Source organism: Ambystoma mexicanum, chromosome 14 (assembly GCF_040938575.1).
Source record: "Ambystoma mexicanum isolate Mex_15411 chromosome 14, UKY_AmexF1_1, whole genome shotgun sequence".
Taxonomy (NCBI): Eukaryota; Metazoa; Chordata; class Amphibia; order Caudata; family Ambystomatidae; genus Ambystoma; species Ambystoma mexicanum.
In genome coordinates, this window is record NC_090940.1 from 401,252,154 (window position 1) to 401,273,059 (window position 20,906).

At 48.3% G+C, this 20,906-nt stretch overlaps 1 protein-coding gene across 1 annotated transcript; it reads right to left on the reverse strand.

Moving 5' to 3' along the window:
• Positions 1-709: 709 nt before the first annotated feature.
• Positions 710-2,940, reverse strand: INAFM2 (InaF motif containing 2). Its single transcript, XM_069637529.1, has one exon. It carries the CDS (start codon positions 2,545-2,547, stop codon positions 1,234-1,236), a length of 1,314 nt encoding a protein of 437 aa, XP_069493630.1. The 5' UTR covers positions 2,548-2,940; the 3' UTR covers positions 710-1,233.
• Positions 2,941-20,906: the final 17,966 nt, after the last annotated feature.

Here is a 20,906-nt window from a genome sequence, read left to right on the forward strand (position 1 = left end):
TGGGGTTTGTTTTTATAAAAGTGGGTTTGAATGATAGCATCAGTCATATATAACATGCTCATCACATCATGGTCGCACCTCCACCCCATCATTCCCGGGGTACATTGGCCCTAAAAAGGTGGCAAGAGGTGAAGAGGCGCAAGTGCGCATCGCTGGGACCAAAGCCGTGAAAGCACCAGGTTTTGGCGCCGCATTATGAAAAGTGAACACCTCACGTAGTAGCATGTTTAAAAACGGCCTCAGGACTGTGCCAAGTGCTCGTATTTTACGTGGGTCCATTTTAGAGCTCTGGAAGTTTCTGGATGTTTGCCCTAGAACATATATTTGGTTTATGAAAGAACTAAAATGGATTGTGGTTCTCTCAGCGCACCACAGAATGCCAAGCTTGGACGACCAGACCACGCCACAAAAATAAATCAAGGTACTTAGCAAGGAAGCACAATTTGGGTGGGCCTGGGGGGCATTATTTTATCTGGCCCCACGTGCCTTCAGTCACTGATCGGGTTTTACCTCAGATGTGCATAAGGCCGTTGCTGGCTGACCCATGGGTTTAATGAACACGCAAGTAATGTGAAAGACACACTCAACCAGCGCCGCCATTGCTCAGGTAGCACCGTTCCTCTCACTCTAAATTCCATGCACGCAGTTTAACTCGACCAATTAACAAGCGGGAAATGAAATAAGAAAGACGAGCAAAGCAGTGATTTCTAAAAAAAAAACGGTTCCTTTTATACATTGAAACTATTGTAACATACCTGAGTGAGCTCCACTCCACGTGGCAAAGATAACCTCATAGGTTTAAATTATTAAAAACAATATAGTACAACAGCCAGAGCCCCTTCAGAGAAAGCTATGTGAACCTGTACCCAACTAAAAAAAAAAGTTTCTCTCCTTTAAGTAAAAAGTCAAGTTTTTCAAAGCCCGTGCCCCAATTCCAAACTCTAGAGTTGATTTTAAGCCATAAAGTAGTTTGTCAGAAAAAATACACAAATAAAATGGCGTTCTTCCCCAGCACCCACCTTCAAAAGCAGCTGTGCTTGATTGTTTAGCACTGTTTCAGGCAGAAATAAAAAATAAATAATTCCAATCATTGTAAAAGTTCTAAAGGTGCACTTCTGCCATATAAAAATCTAGTATCCATGTACATTTTCATTTTCCGTAAGATCCTGTAAGTGCAGGCGTGTAATGTTTGGGTTTCAGTCACTTTCTAACCCCAGAAAACTCCAGAGGTCCCTACAGGCTCCCCGCAGCTGTGGGTGTGTAGCCTGATGGGCCCTGCACAGTGTCTGCCGGGTGCTCAGATCTGGGTCTTTCCTCCATTTCTGGGGTTTGATGAACCAATGACAAAGTACTTCCTGTCGCCTCAAGCTCTCCATTTGAGTTCTGTGAGGAAAAGGAGCCCTGTGTTGTTTCTGTGCCACCAGTCTTTTGCCTGCCCCCAGCCACGCTCCCTGGATTCCCCGTGTTGCTTTGCATGCTCTTGAATGCAGGGTCTCCGGTGGGGATCAGAGTAGGAAGATTATCAGATGTAGGTCCTGTTTGGACCACCCTGTCAGGGAAGTCAGATGGTCTCCAATGTGTGGTAGCCTCCTCCACTTGACCAACCTGCACAGAACCCCTATCAGGGGATTCCGCAGGCCTCCAGTTTGTTGTGGTCACTTTCACATAACCGTCTTGAACCGCACCCCTGTCAGGGGAGCCTGTGGGCCTCCATTTGGTGGTAACCTCTTTCAAATTGTCCCCTTCCTGGACAGTCCCCCTGTCCAAGTTGTCTGCAGGCTTCCAGTTGGTGGTAGCCTGGTTCACTTTCTCATAGTCCCCATCCTGTGCAGGCCGAGTGCCGGGGGTATCTGCAGGTCCCCAGTGGGTGCTAGCTTCTTTCACATAGCCGCCTCCATCAACAGCTGCCCAGTCAGGGGTTCCAGCAGGCCCTGCCTGGACAGGACCCCTTGTTACTGCTTCTGTGTTCCGGCTGGAATAGGAACTTGTCCCCATTGCCTCTTGAACTCTGCTGACAAGGCCATCAGTTATTGAAGGCGTTTTTGAACTAGTCTGCGGCTGTAGATTGGTATCAGCGCCTTCAGCCTCCGCAAACCCTGGAAGGCCTCCTGGCCCCTGCGTACCCGATGGTCCCCTTCCACCCTGGTTCACCAAACTCTGTTCCCCTGTGAGGTCAGACCCATCCCTGAGGCCTATCGACCTCTTCTGTGAATTGGGATCTACCTTGGCCCAGTCTACCCCTGAAGCCCGGCCGGCTGGCGTGCTGTTGGTGGGGCTGGGGTCCGAAGAAGTGTTGTTGTCCACCTCAGTGGTGACCTCTTGGCCTGGGCTAGTGGGCTCGCTGCTGGAGCGCACAGGCTTCCAGATGAGGCTATAGTAGATGGCCAAGATGATGGCCGCCAGGGACACGGAGAGCACATAGGCAAACACAGTGGCCAGTCGGACCCACTTCTTGTTGGTCTTGGCAGCCATCTTCGCCTTCTTGTCCCCGGTGTAGGTGGCAGGCTTGCCTCGCTCCATGTTGGGCATGAAGTCTTTGTCCTTCATGTTGGCCCGGTGTTTACCTCTGTGCTCCACTGCCCCGTCCGTCTTGAAAGGATTAAGTCAGAGCAAGTCCGAGGAAGAAAGCTGGGGCTTCAGCAAGCAGGCGTGTGGTCCATCAGATGCCAGCCGGGGCATCGCCGTTCGCCTTTGAATTAATCACAGCATGGCATTTCTGCAGCTCCCGGGGCCTGCACTGCATCGTGGATCTGGCTTGTGCTGCAAGCTGAGGCTGCTGCTCGCCCTGAAATTAATAGCAGCTTCCGGGCCTCCCTGAGATAGCAGCACAAACCTGCCGTCTGCCCGTTAAGATTGTAGCCAAGCCCAGGAAGTCAACGATGCCCGTCTCCGTCCTCCAGCAAATGAAGCGGCTGCTTCGGCAATAAACAGCAGGAAGGATGGGGAGGGCGAGGGGAGGGGGCAGAGGCAGCTCTTAAAGGGGCAACGGCTCGCCATCTCCGGTGCTGCTGAGGAGAGCGCTCGTCTGAAAGGTCGCCATGGCAACCCTGACAGCTGCCTTGTTAAGGGCAGAGGCATGACAGCTGGAGAGCTGATGGCAGAAGTGAAAAGTTCAAGGTGATTCTGTGTGGCCAGTGGCCACTGCCAGCGCGGTTCTTAAAGAGTCGGCACCATTTTGCCGTCTGCCTCCGTCGAGCTGCGAGGCGCTATCTTGGAGAACTTCCAGGCGAAGGCTGCCAGCGAAAGGACACATGTGCCATGTTTTGCATCATCCCGCATTGTACTTGGAGCAAGGAGACCAACACACCAAATAAAACCAGTTCATTGCTTTTCGCATTCACGTGTAATTTACAAGGGTGTCATGCTCTACAATGCTCTACACTGTAGATTAAGTAGGAAGAACCTACGTTCTGTCCCCTGCACGTTTTGGCTTCTAATGAGTATGTGGCTAAGTTCAGCCAAAACTCAGTAGACGTGCACTTTATAAACTGATATTAAACAGCTGCCTGTAAATTAGGTATTTCTTGGCTGTGTAATTCGTTAAGTGCTGCCGAGGAAAATGAAAGAAACGAGAAAAAAAGTGAAAGCATTGACAAGTTCATGCTTAGAGAGGCACAGCTCCACCTCACTGATGAGGCCTGACCAGGCCGAAACACGTGTCTGGGGTTGCTGTTGGTACTCCTGTTCAGAGGAGAATCACCTAGCATTTCGGCGCTGGACGGCGCAGGTGGGTGGGACCAGGCTGATATGCTAATGGGAATTTCTCCTCTGTGAGAGGTACAGTGAGCTAAAACGTGGCTCTAGGCCCTCACGAGTCACAACCTACCCATGAAACACGTTATATTTGGCTGTGTTTGTTATGATATGATATGACATTTATAAACCGCGCCAATACACAAGCGTTTCAAGGCGCGACGAGGCAAGGGAGGGGAAACAAAAGACAGAGACAGTGATCCTACTAGGCCAGGTGAAATTGAGATCGCGTATGTGCAGGGGAGGGGGGAAGGGGAAAAGTGCGGGGGAAAGGGGAAAAGGGGAGGGGCAGTGCAGTACATAGGATAACAGTAGAATGAATAAGAATAAATAAGGCAATAAATAGAAGTTTGACCAGCTGGTGGCAAGTGCAAGTGCAGACATCAGGTGTCAAGTGCTAGTAGGGGCTGTAGGGATACATAAACAGTCCCAGAGTGTAAAGTGTTAGGAAAGATTTCTTAATTGTGGGTAATTTTCCTTCCATGTGGCAACCCCTAAACTTTTTGCTGTTGTTTTCACCATGATCTAGACTTTGCCAGCGAAGTGCAGCCTTCTGCCGCACTCCTCTGGGCTTTTGCTCCATTCTTACGGGGAAACTGACATGCCCTTAAGACAGTCAGTACCGGGAAACGTTGTTTTCCGTAAATTCTTTTATCATGTTGCAGCTTTCGCGCAACATGGCACAAGAGGGCACTGTAAGCTAAGTTACTGTTCTCTTGGGTCTCTAGTCTTCTACAGGCCCTAGATACTCTCTTTGGATTGTAAATGAACGGTGCAAGTGAATCACGGACGGGACTGGTGGCAGCGATCGTTTCTTGTGTTTTTGAGCTCCTTTTGGCGTTTAAGCGCTATTCTCGCGCTTAGCTCAAAATGGTGGCCTGGCTTCCAAAATGGCCAGACCACAAGGCTCTTTGTCCTGTCCGCTGACCGTCTTGCCCCCTTCACCTCCCCCAGGTCGAGCCGACCCGCGGCCTTCCTTATTTGGGCATGTACTTTCCCGCGAAACACAGATGCTTTCACGGCTTCTACAGGCCCTGTGTGTGCCTCCAGGATGGGAGCTGGGATGTCTGGTCCCAATATACATCCTGGGCGCCAGAGAGTCTAGGGTGGTGTGAATGCCTGGGACCCCTGTGGTCCATGATAGGTCCACATATGGTGTGAGTGATTTATGAGCAGATCTCCCATTGGGTCCCCTCCGTTTTGGCACGAAGGGAACCGTGGATAAGAGGGGGCTGGAAACACCACTACCATGTCGATCTCCTGAGTTCTCACGAACAAAGGAATACAGGAGCCAAGTATCCTGCATCCACAAGGCTGAACCGAGGAATCGCTGGTGACCCGCTGAAGGACTGCTCCTCTGCACTGCTGTCGCTTTGTGAAACCCTTTCTACCTCGGATCAAACGAGAAGGCCTGTACTGGTACTTCGACCCTTGGAATAGTGGGAACAACTATTCTCGGCATCTTCACCATCTCCTGCACGTAAGCCTTCGGAAGTGTCTCTGGGCCATCCAGCAGACTGACCAGCCTACCCAGGAGTCTTGCTCTGTAACCGCCGTCAGGTTGTGTTGTATTACGAGTCCTTGTCACTCTCACACGATTCGTACACTTGGCATTCCCAGGTCTGAAGTGAGTAGTGTACATTGGGCTGAAATACACACGGCCGCTCTGTTGACTTGCTGTGGTAACAAACTGTGCAGGTTCACTGCGTTTGGGATATCCTCAACTCAACTTCTGCTGCTGCGGGATCTACACAACGCCGAGACGTCCCCTGCTCATATCTGAACCTGCCAGCACTGAAACTGACGCAGAGAAGCCTGGGTCTGCCTGCATCGGGGACCGGTGAGTAGCATCGCTAGGAACTGGTCGCCCTCCTGCAGGAGCCCATAGCATTTCCCCACTGTGTCTAACAGTACGCCTTTCCGTACTTGCGCTCTGCTTCTGCCCACAGTGGAGGCTGCGCTTGAGTCACGAAGCTCTTTTCATCTTCATTTGTTCATCAAACTAAATTGCCTGATTCCCTCGAAGAGACTCCCCTTTTGCCCGTTGGCACCAGCGTGTGCAGGTACTTTTGAGCACAAGGCTCCACTCTTTGTAGGGCTTGGACTTCCTTTTAGTTAGGTGCCGCTGAAGGCGGACTGGGTCTAATTATTATTCGCACTGCCTGTTTTAATCCCCATCTAGGTGGTCTACACATTTCGTGCGTCCAACTCGTTAGACTCGTTTGTATTTGTATATATATATTGTATTGGATTGGTATGTGTTGGTTTACTTGAGTTTCATTGTGATTTCTCGCTACTGTCAATGTTACAAAGGCCTTGTAATAAATGTGTCTATATTGTTAATATAACACCTCCTTGGAGTAATTTATAAGTGTCCTTGCTTTGTGTGCTCATTGCGGGCTTTCAGTCACCCTCACCCCTCTTGAGACCTAGTCTTGACCGCTGCGATCGCTACCCTGATTGGTCTGGCTTGTCCAGAGGTTACCCTGTTCCAAGAAACTAGGCTGGCCTTCTGAACCTCTGCCCCTCCAGGACAGAGTTCAGAAATCCGTCTTAACAAATTGGTGGCAGCGGTGGGATACGACTGAAGGTATCCAGTGTTGCACACGAGCGAAGGCATTTCAAGTTATTCCTACCAGGACACGTAGTGAATTGTCGTAGTATAACTTTTAAAAGGCCATAGTCCTATCTAACAGTATGGAAACAAATACCTTGTTAACTTTAAATGCTTCTAAATCCGAAACATTGAAAAAGATGTGTGCGGAGAGAGGTGTCTCCTCTCAAGGCACCAAAATGGATATGATCCAAAGAATCGTGGCGTGGCAAGAAGCGCAGCTTGACACTATAACTTCTGAGGACAATGCGGAAGGAGGTGGACTGCTCTCACTGGTAGAACCAATGGTTCTTCCGCTGCACTGGCCAACCACGAGGAAAGGGAGGATGAGATGTCTAATGTTTCCTCTGCTAGTGTCGATGGGGAGGCCATGCTTGAATTTAAGAAGCAAGAGCTGCTGTTTAGGCAGAAGGATCTTGATTTCAACATGACTAAACAAAGAATCAAACAGGCCGAAAAACAGAAAGACAGGGATCACCAGTTGGAACTGGCCAAGCTTCAGGTTGCAAATGGATCCAAGGGTCCTGGACATGGGTCTGGGGCCTCCTCTCATCCACAGTTTTCAAAAGATCTGCTCAGTGTGTATGACGAAAAGAATAACATTATGGCCTGGCTGAATACGTTTGAGTATGCATGCGAAGTTGAACAAGTTGACAATGCTGATAAGATTGCCTGGTTACTCAGCAGACTGCCCCATTCTGGCTGTAGTGCCATTATGGAAATGCCGAAGGCTGAGCGAGCGAATTTCGCAATGTTAAAGCAAACTCTCATTTTAAAGCTTGGAAAGACTCCTGCCCAATATTTAAAACGATTCCGAGAGTATAAGAAAAAAGAAGGTGGTACTTGGGTATCTTATGTAACCGAATCCTTAAAAAACTTGACTGGCTGGGTCGAAGGTTATAAGGCTTCTACCTTTGAAGGCATGATAAGTCTTGTCATGTTGGAACATATTTTTGCATCTTCTTCCCCGGAGCTTAAGCAGCATTTGGCCGATTCGAAGGAGATAGATCCTAAGAAGCTTGCCATTGCAGCAGATTTATGGGTGTCACATCGAGTGTCCCATAAGGACAAAACTCATCCTGGTAAGCAGGAGGAAGGGAAAAAGTCCACAAATAAGGAGGGTGTAGAATCTGATAAATCTTCTTCTCAAAAGGGCCACAAAAAGAAAAATAAGGGTAAGACACAAGAGAACTCACAGGTTAGTGGAGGTCAGCCTCCGAAACAGAACTCTGGTTACAATAAGCCTCCCTATGTAAACAGACCCAATGGATCTTGTTTTGCTTGTGGAGCAACTGACCACGTAAAGGGGGATCCCCGGTGTAAGGTTAAACCTTTCGGGGTCCACTCCGCTAATCTGGCCTTCTCCTCCTACGAGGAAGAAGAGATTATAGGAGCATCCTTCTCCTCAGACTCCTTCCCCAGCGGGATAGAAGCTGAGGTAGTTTTAGTTTCCCTGGGTTCCTGGGAGCCTAAAGTCACAGAGGCTTATGATAGGATTACAGATAATACCAAGCACTACTTTAAAGACAGTGTGCTGATCAATGGAGTAGATACTCCAGCTCTTAGGGATAGTGGGTGCAGTCGAACTGTAGTGGATTCTACCTTGGTAGACTCAGAGGAAGTTGCCAGAGCTACTCTGATGCCCACTAAGTTGGCTGACGGCCCACCTCACATGTTTCCTGTAAATCTTACTTTAAATGGTACAGCAGTCAGGATTCCAGTGAGCATTCAGAGAAACGTCCCAGGAAGGGTCTTGTTATGCAATGATCTCAGAGCTTTTGGGCTTGTAGGAGACACTGCCGTCAGACCCTGCACACAGTCTCAAACACGGGCAGCATTGGCCAAGACCAATACGCCGCCCCAGGCAAAGGGGAAACCCAAGGCGAAAGGAGTAAGCATGTCAAGACGAGGGAAAGAGAGCATTTCCCCGAACTCGCCTACCACTCCGGTGGAGGAAGTTGGTCAATCGCCCGGGCCTGACGAGGAGTTGGTGATGCCTGAAGTATTTGACCCCAACGACCATCCGGAACTAAAAGACTTGTTAGTTCGAAGGTGGCCCTTACAGGGAAGAATTCAGTAAACGCCAACGTGAGTGCCCATCTCTGGAAGGCCTAAGGAGACAGGCCTGCTCCCAGCTTGAGGGTGAACCTCCTGGGACGCATTGGATTTATTGGGAAGGTGGACTCCCGTATAGTGAGCCCACAGAGTCTACAGAAGGAGACCATAGGAGGTTGGTGGTTCCCCTTGCTGTAAGACCCTCCCTCCTGCAGTTGGCACATGAAGTACCCCTTGCTGGTCACCTTGGTATTAAGAGGACCAAGCAAAGGTTATCCATGCACTTCTACTGGCCCAAGATGGGGATGCAAGTAGAAAGTCACTGCAGGAGTTGTGCCTACTGCCAGTTATCTGGTAAGAGTGGCTCAACAATCCAAGCTCCATTGGTACCACTCCCAGTTGTGGGAATACCATTCAAAAGGGTAGGGATCGACATCGTTGGTCCCCTTGAACCGCAGACATCCTCAGGCAATAGGTTTATCTTGGTGCTAGTCGACTATGCTACCAGATATCCTGAGGCCATCCCATTGAAAACTGTAACTGCCAAGTCAGTTGCAAAAGCGTTACTTGGCATCTTTGCTAGGGTTGCTTCCCTAAAGAAGTTGTGTCTGACAGAGGCAGCAACTTTATGTCAAAGTATATGCAGGCTATGTGGAAAGAATGTGGGGTCACCTACAAGTTCTCTTCTGCATACCACCCCAAGACCAATGGTCTGGTGGAACGTTTCAACAGAACGTTAAAGAGCATGATTGGGGCTCTGGAAGAACCTCAGAGAAGAAAATGGGATCTTCTTTTACCATGCTTACTGTTTGCCTACCGAGAGGTACCACAGGAGGGTGTTGGCTTCAGCCCCTTCGAACTTCTGTTCGGTCATCCTGTACGGGGACCCTTAGCCATAGTCAAAGAGGGATGGGAGATGCCCACTCATCCTGTTACTACCAACGTAGTAGATTATGTGCTGGGGCTCAGAAAACGGATGGTACTTCTGATGGGCTTGGCTAGTGATAAATTGAAGGCAGGACAAGCGCTGGTGAAACATTGGTACGACCAGAAAGTTTCCCTCATCAACTTTACCCCTGGTCAGCAAGTCCTGATCATGAACCCCATAAGGCCTCAAGCTTTACAGGACAAATGGTCAGGCCCTTACATAGTGGTGGAGCCCCTGGGTGAGGTTAACTATTTAGTGGACCTTGGAAGGCCTGGACAGGCTCCAAAAGTGTTCCACGTAAATAGGCTGAAGGCTTTGGTCCCAAGAGTCGAAATCGCAGCACTGCTACTGGCTTCAGATGTTGAGGAAGAGGAGTCTGAACCTCTCCCCGACCTGTTCCAAAGCGGTCCTTCAGATAGCTCCTTTGAGGGTGTCCGAGTGGCCCCTCACCTGACTTCTGATCAGCAGGCTGAGGTGAAAAGTTTGCTTAGGCAGTTTTCCCCCCTATTTTCACAGTCGCCTGGTTTGACACCTTGGTGCAAACATAACATAGACACAGGAGACAGTGTACCTACCAAGAGTAGGGGATACAGGATGTCAGACAAAGTACCGTCTTACATTAAGACCGAGGTCAACAAGATGTTAGACCTTGGTGTGATTGAACCCTCTAGTAGTCCTTGGTCCATCCCTGTGGTTTTGGTTCCAAAGGCAGGCACTTCTGAATTGAGGTTCTGCGTGGATTACAGGGCTCTGAATGCTGTCACCAAGCAGATGCACACCCCTTGCCTCGAACAGATGAGCTGGGGGATACTTTGGGTGCCTCCACGTACCTCAGCACATTTGACCTCACTGCTGGCTATTGGCAAATAGCTTTAGCAGAACATGCCAAGGAGAAGACAGCGTTTTCTACTCGAGACGGCCTTTACCAATTCAGGGTAATGCCGTTCGGGTTGAAAAATGCACCTGCCACTTTCCAGAGGCTTGTGAATCATGGGTTGAATGGGTTGGACGCATCCTGTCTTGCATATCTGGATGATATAGCAGTTTTCAGTGCAACCTGGGAAGACCATGTGAAACACCTCGGGATTGTGCTCCAGGCTCTTCAGAAAGCACACTTGACCATAAAGGCTAGTGAATGCCAGATGGGACAAGGCTCAGTGGTTTACATTTGACATGAAGTAGGTGGAGGGAGGATACAGCCTCTTCCCAGTAAAGTACAAGCAGTACAAGACTGGCCTACCCCCACTACACAGACCCAAGTGCGAGCCTTCTTAGGACTCACGGGGTATTTCCGCAATTTCATGGCAGACTATGGCATCATTGCTGCCCCTCCGACTGCCCTCACTACTCCGAAGAAACCCAAGAAGGTAACTTGGACCGACAAGTGTGAGAAGGCCTTCAACGGCTTAAAAGAATCCTTGTGCAAGGCCCCTGTCCTCAGGGCCCCTGATTATCAAAGACCTTTTATTGTGCAGACGAACGCCTCTGACACTGGGATAGGAGCTGTACTATCGCAAGTAGATGAGAAGGGTAAGGAAAACCCTATTGGTTTTATTAGTCGCCAGCTTAAGGACAGAGAGCTCAGATGGTCCACAGTGGAGAAAGAATGTTTCTCTGTTGTGTGGGCCCTACAGAAGCTGAGGCCCTACCTCTATGGGACCCACTTCAGTGTGCAAACTGACCATAAGCCCTTAAAGTGGCTAATGAACATGAAGGGAGAGAATCCAAAGATGCTTACGTGGTCCATAAGTCTACAAGGCTTCGACTTCACTATTGAGCATAGGCCAGGTGTCCAACATAGCAATGCTGATGGGTTGTCCCGAATGTTTAACCGACCTGAACACGAGACTCATCCAGGGGTGGATTAGTTCCCCCTGTCCATAGTCTGGGAGGGGCGAGTGTTAGGAAAGATTTCTTAATTGTTGGTAATTTTCCTTCCATGTGGCAACCCCTAAACTTTTTCCTGTTGTTTTCACCATGATCTAGACTTTGTCAGCGAAGTGAAGCCTTCTGCCGCAATCCTCTGGGCTTTCGCTCCATTCTTACAGGGAAACTGACATGCCCTTAAGACAGTCAGTACCGGGAAACGTTGTTTTCCGTAGTTCTTTTATCATGTTGCAGCTTTCGCGCAACATGGCACAAGAGGGCACTGTAAGCTAAGTTACTGCTCTCTTGGGTCTCTAGTCTTCTACAGGCCCTAGATACTCTCTTTGGATTTTAAATGAACGGTGCAAGTGAATCACGGACGGGACTGGTGGCAGCGATCGTTTCTTGCGTTTTTGAGCTCCTTTTTCCGTTTAAGCGTGTTTCTCGCGCTTAGCCTAAAATGGTGGCCTGGCTTCCAAAATGGCCAGACCACGAGGCTCTTTGTCCTGTCCGCTGACCGTCTTGCCCCCTTCACCTCCCCCAGGTCGAGCCGACCCGGGGCCTTCCTTATTTGGGCTTGTACTGTCCCACGAAACACAGATGCTTTCGTGGGCTTCTCCAGGCCTTGTGTGTGCCTCCAGGATGGGGGCTGGGATGTCTGGTCCCAATACACATCCTGGGCGCCAGAGAGTCTAGGGTGGTGTGAATGCCTGGGACCCCCGTGGTCCGTGATAGGTCCACATATGGTGTGAGTGTTTTATGAGCAGATCTCCCATTGGGTCCCCTCCGTTTTGGCGCGAAGGGAACCGCGGATAAGAGGGGGCTGGAAACACCACTACCATGTCGATCTCCTGAGTTCTCACGAACAAAGGAATACAGGAGCCAAGTATCCTGCAACCACGAGGCTGAACCGAGGAATCGCTGGTGACCCGCTGAAGGACTGCTCCTCTGCACTGCTGTCGCTTTGTGAAACCCTTTCTACCTCGGATCGAACGAGAAGGCCTGTACTGGTACTTCCACCCTTGGAATAGTGGGAACAACTATTTTCGGCATCTTCACCATCTCCTGCACGTAAGCCTTCAGAAGTGTCTCTGGGCCATCCAGCAGACTGACCAGCCTATCCAGGAGTCTTGCTCTGTAACCGCCGTCAGGTTGTGTTGTATTACGAGTCCTTGTCACTCTCACACGATTCGTACACTTGGCATTCCCAGGTCTGAAGTGAGTAGTGTACATTGGGCTGAAATACACACGGCCGCTCCGTTGCCCTGCTGTAGTAACAAACTGTGCGGGTTCACTGCGTTTGGGACATCCTCAACTCAACTTCTGCTGCTGCGGAATCTACACGACGCCGAAACGTTCCCTGCTCGTATCTGAACCTGCCAGCACTGAAACTGACGCACAGAAGCCTGGATCTGCCTGCATCGGGGACCGGTGAGCAGCATCGCTAGGAACTGGTCGCCCTCCTGCAGGAGCCCATAGCTTTTCCCCGCTGTGTCTAACAGCACGCCTTTCCGTACTCACGCTCTGCTTCTGCCCACAGTGGAGGCTGCGCTTGAGTCGCAGAGCTCTGTTCATCTTCATTTGTTCATCGAACTAATCTGCCTGATTCCCTCGAAGAGACCCCCCTTTTGCCCGTTGGCACCAGCGTGTGCAGGTACTTTTGAGCACAAGGCTCCACTCTTCGTAGGGCTTGGACTTCCTTTTAGTTAGGTGCCTCTGAAGGCGGACTGGGTCTAATTATTATTCGCACTGCCTGTTTTCCTCCCCATCTAGGTGGTCTACACATCTCGTGCGTCTAACTCGTTAGACTCGTTTGTATTTGTATATATATTGTATTGGATTGGTATGTGTTGGTTTACTTGAGTTTCATTGTGATTTCTCGCTATGGTCAATGTTACAAAGGCCTTGTAATAAATGTGTCTATATTTTTAATATAACACCTGCTTGTAGTAATTTGCAAATGTCCTTGCTTTGTGTGCTCATTGCGGGCTTTCAGTCACCCTCACCCCTCTTGAGACCTAGTCTTGACCGCCGCGATCACTACCCTGATTGGTCTGGCTTGTCCAGAGGTTACCCTGTTCCAAGAAACTAGGCTGGCCTTCTGAACCTCTGCCCCTCCAGGACAGAGTTCAGAAATCCATCTTAACACAAGGGTTGCCAGGGGGGCAGCTCAGGTGTGCAGGTGGCTGGGAGGGGTCCTGAGCAGTTGGAGATATTGGGGTCCCAGGCCCCAGAAGGCCTTGTGGACAATGCAGAGGGTTTTGAACTTAATCTTCGCTGCCACTGGGAGCCAGTGCAGAGATTTCAGTCCTGGAGAAATACGATCCCTGGGCTTGAGGCCAGGGACAAGTCTTGCAGTCCTGTTTTGGACGAGTTGCAGAGGGTGGAGAGTGGATGCAGGTTGATTTAGATAGAGGCTGTTACAGTAGTCCAGCTTAGAGAGGACCAGGGCTCTGGAGACAGTGAGCTTCTGGGGGAAGAAGAGGAAAGGAAGAATACCTCTGAGGAGGCGCAGCTGATAGTGTGACTTCTTAGAGATGTCAGAGATGTGAGGAGAGAAGGAAAGTGTGGAGTCGAAGATGACTCGAGGCATTTAGCCTCACAGGTGGGAGGAGGAAGAGGGCCAAGAGAGGCCGGCCAGAGAGTGACAGGAAAAGAGGGAGCAGATGTGCAGATGAGGAGAATCTCAGTCTTACTGGCATTAACGCAGATATCCTTGGCTGCACACCGCTCCTGGATGGCGGAAAGACAGTCAGAGATGAGAGGAGAAGAGGTGGCCGAGGGGAGCCTGCAAATGAGTTGAGTGTCATACGCATTGCACTGAAAGTTGGGGCAGAGAGCAGCAATGCTGTTGGCAAGAAGTGGCAGCTATTGGTTGAACAACCAGGGAGAGAGGTTGGACCCCTGTGGAACACCACAGGTAGAGATAGAGATAGAAGAGAGGAAGGACCCAAGTTGGACCTGGGAGTGTCGATCACAGAGGAAGGAGGTCAGCCAAGCCAGGGCCTGATCAGTGATACCCAGGTTATCACGGAGACGTTTGAGCAGGATGGTGTATTTGACCATGTCAAAAGTAAGATGAGGACACAGGGGGTGTTGGAATCGAGGTTGGAGAGCAGGTCTTCACTGATGTTCAGGAGAGCAGTTTCCGTGCTTCTCTGAAGCCAGACTGATGGTCATGGGGACAATCCACAGATTCAGAGTGAAGATTAAGCTGGGAGATGGCCAGCCTTTCCAGGAGTTTGCCCAGGAAAGTAGTGATGGAGATTGGACGATAGTTAGCCAGGCAGGACGGGTCGGTAGAGGGTTTCTTAAGAAGAGGGTGCACAAGGGAGTGCTTCAGGGGGGAGGAGAAGACTCTAGTGGTGAAGGAGTGGTTGCAGAAATCAGCCAGAGCGGGATCCAGGGTGTCAATGTGGTCCTTGATGGTTTTGGAGGAATAGGGGTAAACCTGTTTCAACAAGACTTTCATAGATCGGACTTGTCTTGAAACCTCATCTGCAGAGAACAGGATAAAGGCAGAAAAGGAGCTGGCCGAAGAAGAACCAGAGGAAGAGCAGGGAGTAGGGGGAGGAGGGAAAGAGAGAGAGAGGGGACAGGATGTCCTGAGTTTTAGAGATGAAATGAGAAGTCAGAGCCGTGCAGAGGGCCTGGGAGGGGACAGGAGAGGTAGAGACTGCAGCAGGATTAGCCAGCTCCTTGCAGATTTTAAAGAGTTCCGCTGAGTTGTTAAATGCCCCGGAGACATGGGCTTGGATGCGGGCTTGGATATGGGCTCTCTTCTTTGTGCGGACGCAGAGCCAGTATTGCATTTGTAGCAGGCAGCAGGCCAGTTTGTCAGAGGATGTACCGGAAGGACACCATTTCCTCTCAGCCACCCTGCACTTGCGTTTAAGGGTGACGAGTTCTGAGTCGTACCAAGAGTTGCACTTGGCTTTGGGCTTCAAGCGGATCCTCATGACAGGGGCAAGAACATCGAGAGTGTTCTCGGTTGAGGGTTTCCCAGACCCTTTCTTAAACATTGATAACGGTGTGTTTAATTTGCTTGATAAGGGTTTAGAACCCTAGTTATAGATTGAAAGCACAGCTGTTCTGCTTTGTCTTTAAGTTTGTCTGACTAGCCAAATGCTGGCGTAGAATGGACAGGACAGAAACAAAACATAAATTGCCCCTTGTAATCTGAGAAATCTTTGGGGTAGCACAGTTAGATGTCTCACAGAGCTTGCAGCAAATCCACCATGCCAAGACAGCAGATCAGTTTCATGTGGTGACGGCAGATGGCCCTGCCCGCCCCCAACCTCTATTTTACAAAGGGCAGATCCATTTTCTCAGAGGGCTTTTGGGCCAATGCCAACTCCTCCTCTCTTTATGATTCACCAAGATCCAGAGGCACTCCATTAAGAAATCAATTGTATGAGGGCCCTGCTATTATGGGTGCCAATATCCACCAATCCTAAGGCAACTGTTACTCCTGGATATTCCTTCTGTGGGTGACATGTACCAATCTGTTATGTGGCCTATCGCAAGAAGTTAATTAAGCTTTGAATGACATTTGCGATCCATAGACCAGGCTGTTATGTGACCGGTGACAATCAGCGGCTGAGCCTTTTCTTACCTCAATTTTAGGCCCAAGAGAGGAGGAAGATCCTATTCAAGGAATTATTTGCGTGGGAAATAGGGGACGCGCGTGCCAAACTGCGCGCAAAACCACATCATTGATTCATGAAACCGACTGTGTAGGACCTTCTTGGGACTTGCGTGGAGTTCGCGCAGGCCCGCAACGTCTATGTGAGCCGTTGAGCACCTTGCACGAGACGCCATGCAGAGCGTGTGCGTAGCTTGCGCAAAGGGCTGGGAAGGGGGTGGAACTCCGAAAATGGGGAAGAAAATGCGAAAAGGTGGATATTACGAGAGACGGTCCAAAGGCACACGCATGGCCACATTTGCGCCAAACTACACATATTCATGGAAACACTTGCGCAGCCTCACGGCATAGGAATGGCCACACGAATCCCTCGATCACTAAAGCCACCCGAAGCCAGGTGTAAGTACATTTGCATATAGGATTGGTAGCTCGGAGGTGGGTTTGCATGTTAGATTTAGGGGTGTGTGGTCCGCGTAAGCAGTGTAGCAGGGTGCAGGGATGGATAACGGGGATTCGCACACAGATTTTCTGAGTTTAGACCGAGTTACGATTTTTCATACACATGTTGTCAGGGTGCTGGAAACAGTTATGGGGGACACTGCACAGGGTCCCCAAGATACAGGTCTGCTTGCGCGGGACCTTACACTCTGTTTGAAGGGTGTGTGTATTCGTGGGGGAGCGCGCAAAGGTAGCTGTTCTGGCTGTTAATGCTTTGCGTGTGGGCGTGTCAGGAGTGTTCCAGGCATGACTTGTGAATACGGTTACTTTGCACAGTAAATTCTATGAATATGCGGGACATGCATTTTTTATTCTGCACACAGGTTCACACAGTGTTCTTCTCGGCGCGCGTCCCTTGCAGGATTTCCGCGCACATTTCCATGAATCGGCCCCTTAAGGTTAATCTTATGCTTTAAGCTGCTCTTCCTTTGAGCTGGACTTCTCTCTCTAACCACCAGCCGACTTGCTATTGTGAGGCCACTTTCCATTGAAGCGTTCATGCAGATATGGGCTTTCAGTTAACACTATGCGCAACCACAGGAAACCTGCCTTCTTCCCCTACAGAACATTCTGGAGGGTAAACAATTTAGACCGGCTTGGTAACATTTCTTGTTGCTTAAAGACATTGCAGGTTACACCTCGGAATTTTGTTTAGCACAAGCAATACCCTCCAGGAGTAGATATTTAATTGCTTTATGGTTGATCTGCGAAAGGAAATGACACCATGGAAAAAAAGCATGATCACAGTTCCCTTTTGAATTTGTTGCTAAACCTACACTCGTAATGGCCTGGATTAGAACAACTGGCTACTAAATTAGTTAAAGCCGACATTCATATGATGAGAGTGTTTCTGATTTGCTGGTGAGATTGGCTAGTATTGCACAATATAGCATTGGCTTAAGTCTGTGGTGATTCTGATGAGTCTAATCAGGAAGGCACTTATTTTTCTGATGCTCTCTAGTAAACAAGGTTGTTATGTATTTTATATTCATAAAGTACTTGCTATGGGCATTTTTGCTATTGTCCGACACCTGATGCTTCTATTGCTCTGATACGAAATCCTTTGGTGCTCATTATAAGTTGGCTGGTGCGGAATTAACGTGCCGATATTACTGTATACCGGCTTGTTACCGCACCGGCCAACTACGAGCTTGCCAGTGAGGTGCCTGATTTACCTCCAGTCAAGAGCTGGTGCTAAGTCAGGCCCCTTTCCTGCAAACATTGCTGTTATTACCAGCACAGGTATTACCAGCGCCGGTAATACAGGCAAATCCCCCAATGGAGTAGGACTCCATGGAAAGAGGATTTAGCACCGTTGTCGGCACTCGTAATCCAGCAGTAATACCACCAGACTGAGTGCCGGTAACGATAATACAGTTTGGTGGTATTCCATCAGATTTACCAGCGGGATACCACCAAACCTGTAATGAGGCCCAAGTCTCGGAGAGATTCACTTTTTACATGGGCAATTTTGGCCGACCCATCATAGAAAATGTCCACAGTGCCAAACGTCGATAGCTGTATTTAAGGCACAAATGTATTAAACAATTAAACTTCTGATGTGTATGTGCCTTGTGTACCCTACTGCCTCCCGTCCTACCTCATTTAAAGGACCCTGTTATTGAAATGTGCATACAGTTATTCATTATGCATTGCAACTCATGAGCTACTTCACCTGCTCTACCTGATGTACTCTCTGCTTTGCTTGTTTCCCGCAGTGCCTTAAATCGTCTGCACAGAGATGAGCATCAAGGGTCTCGGGAGGATAGCTCAGGGGCAATGTGCTTGCCTGGGAAGCAAGACGACGCTGAGCAACCCAGGTTTGATCCCCGGCATATCATATCACGATGAGGTCACTTTGATGCGCTGTGTATAACATTATGGAAATCCAAAAATTGTTCATAGAGCTCAGGATTTCCTTCACACAGTCTATAAACTATTACGGCCAGTGGTCGAAGTGACCAGGAGCGGTGCTCCTCTACTTTTTTAAATTACCTTTTACAGCTCCTATACTTTTAAACCTTTCTGGAATGGTTTCGTTTTAAAATAAAAGTGTAGGAAGAGGTTGCAGCTTCCACTTTCAGTGCACTGCACTGAACGTTCCCTTAAACAGCAGGTGCAAGTGTTTGGTGGTGTGTATTGTGTGTGGGAGGGGGCGTGATGATGGGGTTTGTGGGGAATGGGTGCAGGCCAGCAGGGAACATAATTCCACTACTTCTTTTCGTACACTTCGACCACTGACTACGGCACCAAAGGGAAAGTGCACTCTTTCAAGAGGATATTTAAGCATTAGGACAAGTAAGTGTTGTACAGTACTGGGTAATATGGGAGGTTGGGATACTACACTGTGCATTGCAATCATCCCTATTTAGGAGGACATACTCCTGATTTATGCATTCTCCCTTCTTTGTACCTCAAAATCACTCATCCCAATGCAATGCACGTGTACATTCAGTTCCCCCAGTTTCCCTCTCAAAATCTCCCCAAAAAAGTTAAGAGAGTTTCTGACCATTAACTTTCTGTACATTACATGTTTATTGTAGCTTCAGGTGCCTGTGTGAGATAATGAGTACTTGATTAATGGAAGTGCTGAGAAAACAGTTTTAAATGTCTACTCCCCTCTCATCACAAGATCAAAGTTACAAATCTACCATGTTCAGTGTGCATGCTCCGAGCTGGAAATAGAGGACTACAGTGTGAGATAGACTTTATAGTTGCCCCGAGCATAGGGGGGAAGGGAGGTTTGGCGCTGGCTTATTCTGTGTTTATGTGAACTGTTTTTACAGTAGACATACTGTACTACACTTGCCAAAGGGATGCATTCCATTCTAATCTGCACTTATCCAGTGCTACATTTTGTTTTACATTCTGGACTTGGAGTCCTAGTTTAGTAATGGGAAAAAGCAGATGCAACCTGGCTTCTATAGTATCACTCGCCAAATAAATTGTGGGTGGTGGGGTTGTAAACTGCGAAGCTATAAAAAGCCTTGCATTGTTAAGTATTTCAATCAGGCGATACACCCTGGTCTCAGCCTAGTATGCAGCGCGCAAATGAAATACTTATTTTATTATGTCTATAGGTTCAATATTCTGAGTGATATACCACTCATATCACACCCCTTTTCAAAATACCCCCAGGTCACAATGGACCAGGAATCAGGCTGGTGGGTAAAGGTAATATTTATTTATTTATTTAAACTTCAAATTAAACATATACTTTTGAATAGGGAGCAGCAATCACCAATGTGGTGACAATAACAGATAATAAGGTATGTAAATCAGTTAATTTCACTTTTAGCAACACCAAATATAAAACATCAGAGAAAAGAACAGTTTTGGCTTGTTTGAAAAGATAGCACTTAGGTTGGGATTTCCCCATGCAATATTACTCAACCCACAAATAAGCAATTTTAAACAGATATAAGGAAGCAGCAGGTATTCAGGAATAAAGAACAGTAACAGAATTTAAATACCACCTTCCCTCCCCAAACAAGAGAGAAAAATGGGTTTGCAATCTTACATTTTTTAAATTGACATTCGAAAATGGGTTAGCAAAACAATGAAAAGTGTGCAAAAATCCTTAACTCAATGCAAATTTCTATGGGAGCAACATTGAAAAGATGCTAACAATCATGAGCTATAATTTAAGCAAAACTAAACACTTTGAATCTTAATGGAAGTTTTAAAATAATTTAAAACAAAAATGCAGATTCCCGCCTAAAATTGACCAAACGATTTTTAAGAAAAACGGGATGTAGCTATGGATCTCCAGAGTTGAAATTAAGTCTCTAGCTATTACATTGAGTGAGTTATGCAATGTTAAATGAGAGGTGTTTTGGAAAATAAAGGAGCGAAAAAGAAAATAGAAATCAACTTTTACAAGGATAGTTTTATTCTACACTAGGGCATTCAGGCTAGGTTACCAGATTGGAACACAGTAAGCTCTAGAGTGGATCCGCAGTACCAACCCCAGCACCTCCCTCCGTGTGTCCGCCCTGGCTGACTCAGTCCGATTACCCGAGGGAGTATTTAAGGGTTTGGGATTTCACAAGGCAAAATTATTTAAAGGAGGTTGCACTACCACAAAGAATCAAAGGCAGGGTTTCAAGAATGGTTCTGACAATGTTACAAGTTCTTAAGGTAAGGATATGATGACTTAGAAATTGGGATGGAAAAAAACAAGGCAAGGTATGCTATGATTTTTTATGCTTCCTATTAATACTTACAGTCCGCTTTTATTTATGATTTTGGACCGTCAAGGGTTCTGGTCATCACATGGATCAGGTCTAACCAAGGACAGCAGGGCACGTCTGGCATGAATAGGGTCAGCTGGGTGGTTCTGGTCCTGAACTGGACTGCCTGTACTGGAGACGGCACTGGACGTAGCAAGCCAGATTGGATCAAAATGCTTCCCTTAGGTTTTGGGATTTGTTTAGAATTTGGGCCTAGCTGAAAAAGGAGTTCAGCAATGCTGAGGCCTTAGCTTTGTAATTAAATCAGGAATCAGGAACAAGGATGGAGAATTCAGGAACAGGGCACCACGCAGA